The sequence below is a fragment of the Salmo salar genome, unplaced genomic scaffold, assembly GCF_965601325.2.
Source record: "Salmo salar unplaced genomic scaffold, fSalSal1 ptg000917l, whole genome shotgun sequence".
NCBI lineage: Eukaryota > Metazoa > Chordata > Actinopteri > Salmoniformes > Salmonidae > Salmo > Salmo salar.
In genome coordinates this window covers 273,624-281,167 of record NW_027675553.1, presented here as the reverse complement: position 1 = coordinate 281,167, position 7,544 = coordinate 273,624, and the positions used below count along the sequence as shown (strand labels likewise).

The window sequence follows — 7,544 nt, the reverse complement described above, 5'->3', positions numbered from 1 at the left end:
AAACCCCCAAAAATCTATTTTAATTCCAGGTTGTAAGGCAAACAAAAAGGAAAAATGCCATGGGGGTGAATTCTTTTGCAAGCCACTGTACATACATAAAATGGGAGAACTAGATACATAAAATGCTTTCATTTCTAAACGGTAAAACAGATACGAATAGTCTCAAATAAAAGGTGACATTCTGTACTGTCAACTAATATGAAACATTTGATCTCAAATCCAACATGCTGGAGCATAGCACCAAATGTAAAACTGTAAGCTTCACTGTCCAAACACATATGTTGTGGACTATGTGTGTCTGGTAAACACATGTGGATCTGGTGAACAGTTATCACTTGTTGACCAACTACAGGAATACTGACCTCAGAGTCTCCAGTCTGCAGTGTGGATCCTCCAGTACAGCAGAGAGCAGCTCCACTCCTGAATTCTTCAGGTCATTGTTACTCAGGTCCAGCTCTCTCAGGTGTGAGGGGTTTGACTTCAGAGCTGAGACCAGAGAAGAACAGCCTTTCTCTGTGACTCCACAGCCTGACAGCCTGCAACGAGATCATCATGACTTCACAAACACACTGTTAATTTAACACCAGTAGTGTAGAAGGACAATGGTAGATGCATTTGCTTCATATTCCCAAACAACATATAGATTCATCTCCCATCTCCTTGAATTGTATGGTTATATTGTTATACTATTGTCAAAATCAATGCATTTTTTCTATATGTTTTTCAATATAATATTATATACATATTATAATACACATTTTTCCTAAACTGAATATTTCTGCCTGATGATTAGTTCTTATATGTCATTTTATGTACTCACAGAGCAGCTCTGGAGGCTTTGACCACTGGCAGCAGCCTCAGAAGACCTTTCTCTGATCTGGAGAATTTCTTCAGGTCAAACACATCCAGCTCCTTTTCTGAAGTCAGCAACACAAAGACCAGAGCTGACCACTGTGCAGGTGACAGTTCTTCTTCTGAGAGACTTCCTGATCTCAGGTAGAATTGGATCTCCTCCACTAGAGAATGGTCATTCAGTTCATTCAGACAGTGGAACAGATTGATGCTCCTCTCTGGAGAGGGATTCTCCCTGATCTTCTCCTTGATGTAGTTCACTGTGTCTTCATGGCTCTGTGAGCTGCTTCTTGTCTTTGTCAGTAGACCTCGTAAGTGCTTCTGATTGGACTCCAGTGAGAGTCCCAGAAGGAATCGGAGGAAAAGGTCCAGGTTTCCTGTCTCACTTTGTAAGGCTTTATCCACAGCACTCTTGTAGACAGTACCTTCAGACTTGTCTCTGTACAGCAGAGAAAAGATACTGGACTTTGTTTGCTGTTTGTCCATTAGATTCTCATTGTTGTTGATGAATGAGAGGAACACATACACAGCAGCCAGAAACTCCTGAATGCTCAGATGAACAAAGCAGTACACCTTGTCCTGGTACAGCCCACATTCCTCTTTAAAGATCTGTGTGCACAATCCTGAGTACACTGAGGCTTCATTGACATCAATGCCAGCCTCTTTCAGGTCTTCTTCATAGAAAATCAGATTGCCATTCACAAGCTGTTGAAAAGCCAGTTTTCCCAGTGACAGAATGCTCTCTTCATTCAAGTGTGGACCTGTCTCTTCTTTCCCAAGATACTTTTCATCCTTCTGTTTGGTATGAAACACCACAAGGTGTGTGTACATCTCAGTCAGAGTCTTGGGCATCTCTTCTCTCTTATGTTTCAGCATGTGTTCGAGGACTGTTGCAGAAATCCAACAGAAGACTGGAATGTGGCACATGATGTGGAGGCTCCTTGATGTCTTTATGTGTGAGATGATTCTGCTGGCCAGGTCCTCATCACTGAATCTCTTCCTGAAGTACTCCTCCTTCTGTGGGTCATTGAACCCTCGTACCTCTGTCACCTGGTCAACACACCCTGAAGGGATCTTATTGGCTGCTGCAGGTCGGGTAGTTATCCAGAGGAGAGCAGAGGGAAGCAGATTTCCCTTGATGAGATTTGTCAGCAGAACATCCACTGAGGTTGACTCTGTGACGTCCCAACAGATCTTGTTCTTCTGGAAGTCTAGGGGCAGTCGGCACTCATCCAGACCATCAAAGATGAACAGAACTTTGTACTTGTTGTAGTTGGAGATTCTTGATTGTTTGGTATCCATTGAGAAGTGATAGAGAAGTTCAATGAAAGTGTGTGTGTCATCTTTCATCAAATTCAGCTCTCGAAAAGGGAATGAAAACACAAATTGAAAATCCTGATTTGCTTTTCCTTCACCCCAGTCCAGAATGAACTTCTGCACAGAGACTGTTTTTCCAATGCCAGCGACTCCCTTTGTCAGCACAGTTCTGATGAGTTTGTCTTGTCCAGTTAAGGGTTTGAAGATGTCGTTACATTTGATTGCAGTCTCTGGTCTTGCTTGTTTCCTGGTTGTTGTCTCAATCTGTCTCAGCTCATGTTCATTATTGACCTCTCCTGTTCCACCCTCTGTGATGTAGAGCTCTGTGTAGATCTTATTGAGAAGTGTTGGGTTTCCTTGTTTAGCGATCCCCTCAAATACACATTGAAACTTCTTCTTTAGATTAGATTTGAGTTCACGTTGGCAAATCACAGCAAGCTCATCTGAATCTAGAAATAACACAGATGATATTAATATTACGTCTGTTTTAATGCCTACAGTACTGTAGGACTGTTATAAAGTTTTACATTATAATAATTTATTCTCTTAACTGACAGTATAAATGTGTAAATGTTTTCATAATGCATTACAGACTGGTGTAACTGATTATATTATTATTGGTGTTATTGATGGTATTATTAATGTTGTCTCTCTCTCTCTCTCTCTCTCTCTGTCTCTCTCTCTCTCTCTAAATTAATCACCACAACACATCCCTGCTGCTACTTGATGAGGTCACTAGGTGTTGTGTTAAGGCTGCTACAATATCATTGAGTTACACAGCTACTTTAGCTGTGCTTTAGCCACAGCTTTTAAATGTTATAAAACAGCATTCAACATGAGGCAGACAGATCTTACATTTCTCCAGTGTGTCAGCAAGCTCCTTCTGGTTCATTTTCCTCAGGACGTGCAGTGTGATCTTCAGAGCCCCCTCTCTGGCACTGCTCTCCTGCTTCTCATCTTCAGCATCCACCACTTCCTCATCCTGCTTCTGACTCTCAAAGCCTTCTGGGAGTTCTGGACTAAGAATCCTCTTGAACATCTTCAGCTCGTTCTTCACAAATGTCATCATTTTCTCTTCAAGCAACTAAAATAAATCAAGTAAATAAGTTAAGCAAGAGAATAAATGCTTTCTCTATAACACAATAATGAATAATTGACAGATCAACTTTACTTGAGGAAAACAAAAACAAATGTTCATAACAGGATCACATACACTGAATATAGAGTCCAGGTCTGTTTGATGACTCTGGGAAGACTGACCACTGAGAATCTCTGACTCTGATCTCTCCTGTTGGTTTCTGTGGACAAAACATGAGATTACATCTAATCAACCAGGGAGTACACACACACACACACACACACACACACACACACACACACACACACACACACACACACACACACACACACACACACACACACACACACACACACACACACACACAAACAGGGAGGGAATGTTGTGTTTGTTTAATATTGTTTAAGGACTATGAAAATTGAAAAAATAAATGTGAAAATGGGAGAGGAGAAATGACTAGAGACAGTGTTGTTTAACTCACTGACCATGACCCATGAGTTCTTCTTACCTTTGTTCAGTAGAAAAGTCTCCCTCTCTAAACTCTATAGGATGATTCATAGACCAGTCACTCTTCATGGACACACAGCTGGGTACAGGGGAGGCTGGTCTCTCCTGCTTGATTGGACTTCAACACAACAGAGACAAACATTACATCTCTCATCTACTCTGAGCTCAGATGGGGAAACATAAGAAGAGTTCCAAAACGCAACATATCACTTTACAGAAATGAGCTTTTATTGTTTAAAGAAATTATGTATTAATTATTACATCTCTCACAGACAAGGATTTGTTTAAAATCTATCACTTGATGGTTTTATTTCAGAGACAGAAATCATGTTTTTTTATGCAAAATGCTATATATCTCCCTCACTCTCAGATGTGACCGACCGGCTCAATTTGGTAATTAACTAAATAACTACATATATAGTGATTTTGGTTTATGTCAGTTTAATTGTTTGTTATGGTATAAGTTCTTATTTTATGATTGTAAGTGATAAAATTAACTAGTAATTCTCAGTAATTACTACTTTAGTAAGGAATAACACATGTTATCAGCACTACTTCAGTTGCTAAATAATTCCAATAGATGGGAGCATAAGACCACAATGACATTTCAGAATATTAGTTTAGTTTTCTCCCTGGATACACCACCACTCCCCGCGCTTCCTGCAGAACCCCTGCAGTACCTCCACAGACCCCGGATTGAGAACCCCTGATTTAGCAGATGCTCTTATCCAGAGAGATTTACAGTAACTGCATTCACCTTTTAAGATAGCTATTTATTTAGGAAATAAACTTAATGAATTATTCATGAAATTGTTATCTCACCTCTTAGCTTTGGTGTCATGTCCCCCAGAGAGATGCATTTTAGAGGCAGGGCCCCCCTCCTCTCTCTCCCCAGAGAGACTCATTTTAGAGGCAGGGCCCCCCTCCTCGCTCTCCCCAGAGAGACTCATTTTAGAGCACTGTCCCCTGTAAACAGAGATCCAGCATGTTGGTTGTGGTCAACACAGTAACAACTAAACAGAGATCCAACATGTTGGTTGTGGTTAACACAGTGACAACTAAACAGAGATCCAACATGTTGGTTGTGGTTAACGCAGTGACAACTAAACAGAGATCCAGCATGTTGGTTGTGGTTAACACAGTGACAACTAAACAGAGATCCAGCATGTTGGTTGTGGTTAACACAGTGACAACTAAACAGAGATCCAGCATGTTGGTTGTGGTCAACACAGTGACAACTAAACAGAGATCCAGCATGTTGGTTGTGGTCAACACAGTAACAACTAAACAGAGATCCAGCATGTTGGTTGTGGTTAACACAGTGACAACTAAACAGAGATCCAACATGTTGGTTGTGGTTAACACAGTGACAACTAAACAGAGATCCAGCATGTTGGTTGTGGTTAACACAGTAACAACTAATTATTTTATTCATTATGTCTTAGAAATAAAACCGTTTTCTAACAGACACATCCAAACAGTCAGGTTATTTAATGTAATTACTTTTTCTAGCCCAATGACTACTCAAAACCCTCCCACAAGGCCTGAACACTAACTAATAGCCCCTGATTGGCCTACATCTTATTTTGGGGCGGCAGGTAGCCGGACGCGCGCACACGCACACAGGGAGGAAATGTTGTGTTTGTTTAATATTGTTTTAGGACTGTGAAAATGGACAAAAGGAAAAGCCTATGGATTATGAAAACAACAACAATAAATGGGAAAATGGGAGAGGAGAAATGACTAGAGACAGTGTTGTTTAACTCACTGACCAATGAGTTCTTCTTACCTTTGTTCAGTAGAAAAGTCTCCCTCTCTAAACAGTATAGGTAGACCCATAGACTTGTCACTCTTCATGGACACACAGCTGGGTACAGGGGAGGCTGGTCTCTCCTGCTTGATTGGGCTTCAACACAACAGAGACAAACATAACATCTCTCATCTACTCTGAGCTCAGATGGGGAAACATAAGAGTTTCATTACAAAACGCTAAATATCACTTTTCAGAAATGTTGGTAAATTATCTCATTATTTAAAGAAATGATTAAACCACTACAAGGCTTTATAAAGACTTTTAAAGTGGGTAATTTCCACATAAAATGCACATTTGCTGTTATTTTCCCGATGATGAGAAACTGTGTCAAATTAACATGGCATCTGCAAGTGAATTCATCTTTAGATATCTAGGTGGGACAACCACATATCACAGTTAAATATACTGGATACCAACATTCCACTCCTGATAAACAATGGATATATAGATATCTAGGTGGATATATAGATATCTAGGTGGATATATAGATATCTAGTTGGATATATAGATATCTAGGTGGATATATAGATGTCTAGGTGAATATATAGATATCTAGGTGGATATATAGATGTCTAGGTGGATATATAGATGTCTAGGTGGATATATAGATATCTAGGTGGATATATAGATATCTAGGTGGATATATAGATATCTAGGTGGATATATAGATATATTGGTGGATATATAGATATCTATGTGGATATATAGATAGCTAGGTGTATATAAATATATAGATATCTAGGTGGATATATAGATATCTAGGTGGATATATAGATGTCTAGGTGGATATATAGATATCTAGGTGGATATATAGATATCTTGGTGGATATATAGATATCTAGGTGGATATATAGATAGCTAGGTGTATATAAATATATAGATATCTAGGTGGATATATAGATATCTAGGTGGATATAGATATATAGATGTCTAGGTGGATATATAGATATCTAGGTGGATATATAGATGTCTAGGTGGATATATAGATGTCTAGGTGGATATATAGATATCTAGGTGGATATATAGATATCTAGGTGGATATATAGATATCTAGGTGGATATAGATATAAAGATATCTAGGTGGATATATAGATGTCTAGGTGGATATATAGATATCTAGGTGGATATATAGATGTCTAGGTGGATATATAGATGTCTAGGTGGATATATAGATATCTAGGTGGATATATAGATATCTAGGTGGATATATAGATATCTAGGTGGATATAGATATATAGATATCTAGGTGGATATATAGATATCTAGGTGGATATATAGATATCTAGGTGGATATATAGATATCTAGGTGGATATATAGATATCTAGGTGGATATATAGATATCTAGGTGGATATATAGATATCTAGGTGGATATATAGATGTCTAGGTGGATATATAGATATCTAGGTGGATATATAGATGTCTAGGTGGATATATAGATTTCTAGGTGGATATATAGATATCTAGGTGGATATATAGATATCTAGGTGGATATATAGATATCCAGGTGGATATAGCGCTTTGCAAAAAACACATTTTCATACACATCTAAAATCTAGAACAGTTATATAGAATGTACCCATAAGTAATCATTTCTAATAAAAAACTATTTAGAATATACATTCTTAAGCAATATTGTCAGCTCACCTCTTAGTTTTGGTGATATGTCCCCCAGAGATGATCATTTTAGAGCACTGAGCTCTAAAAAGAGATACAACATGTTGGTTGTGGTTAACACAGTGACAACTAAACAGAGATCCAGCATGTTGGTTGTGGTTAACACAGTGACAACTAATTATTTTATTCATTATCTCTTAGAAATAAAACCGTTTACTAACAGACACATCCAAACAGTCAGGTTATTTAATGTAATGACTTTTTCTAGTCCAATGACTACTCAAAACCCTCCCACAAGGCCTGAACACTAACTAATAGCCCCTGATTGGCCTACATCTTATTTTGGGGCGGCAGGTAGCTG

General features: G+C 38.7%; 1 protein-coding gene across 1 annotated transcript; it reads right to left on the bottom strand.

Annotated features, from left to right (window-relative positions):
• Window positions 1–331: 331 nt before the first annotated feature.
• Window positions 332–1,755, bottom strand: LOC145877344 (NLR family CARD domain-containing protein 3-like). Its single transcript, XM_082972661.1, has 2 exons — window positions 821–1,755; window positions 332–536 (listed from the first exon to the last, which is right to left on the bottom strand). Exons 1-2 carry the CDS (start codon window positions 1,726–1,728, stop codon window positions 347–349), a joined length of 1,098 nt encoding a protein of 365 aa, XP_082828787.1. The 5' UTR covers window positions 1,729–1,755; the 3' UTR covers window positions 332–346.
• Between the last annotated feature and the right edge of the window lie 5,789 nt (window positions 1,756–7,544).

Coding starts and splice junctions, on each gene's coding strand:
- LOC145877344 (XM_082972661.1), bottom strand. CDS start 1,728: ATGCTGAAACATAAGAGAGAAGAGATGCCCAAGACTCTGACTGAGATG. Junction 537..820: donor AAAGCCTCCAGAGCTGCTCT/GTGAGTACATAA, acceptor ATCTCGTTGCAG/GCTGTCAGGCTGTGGAGTCA.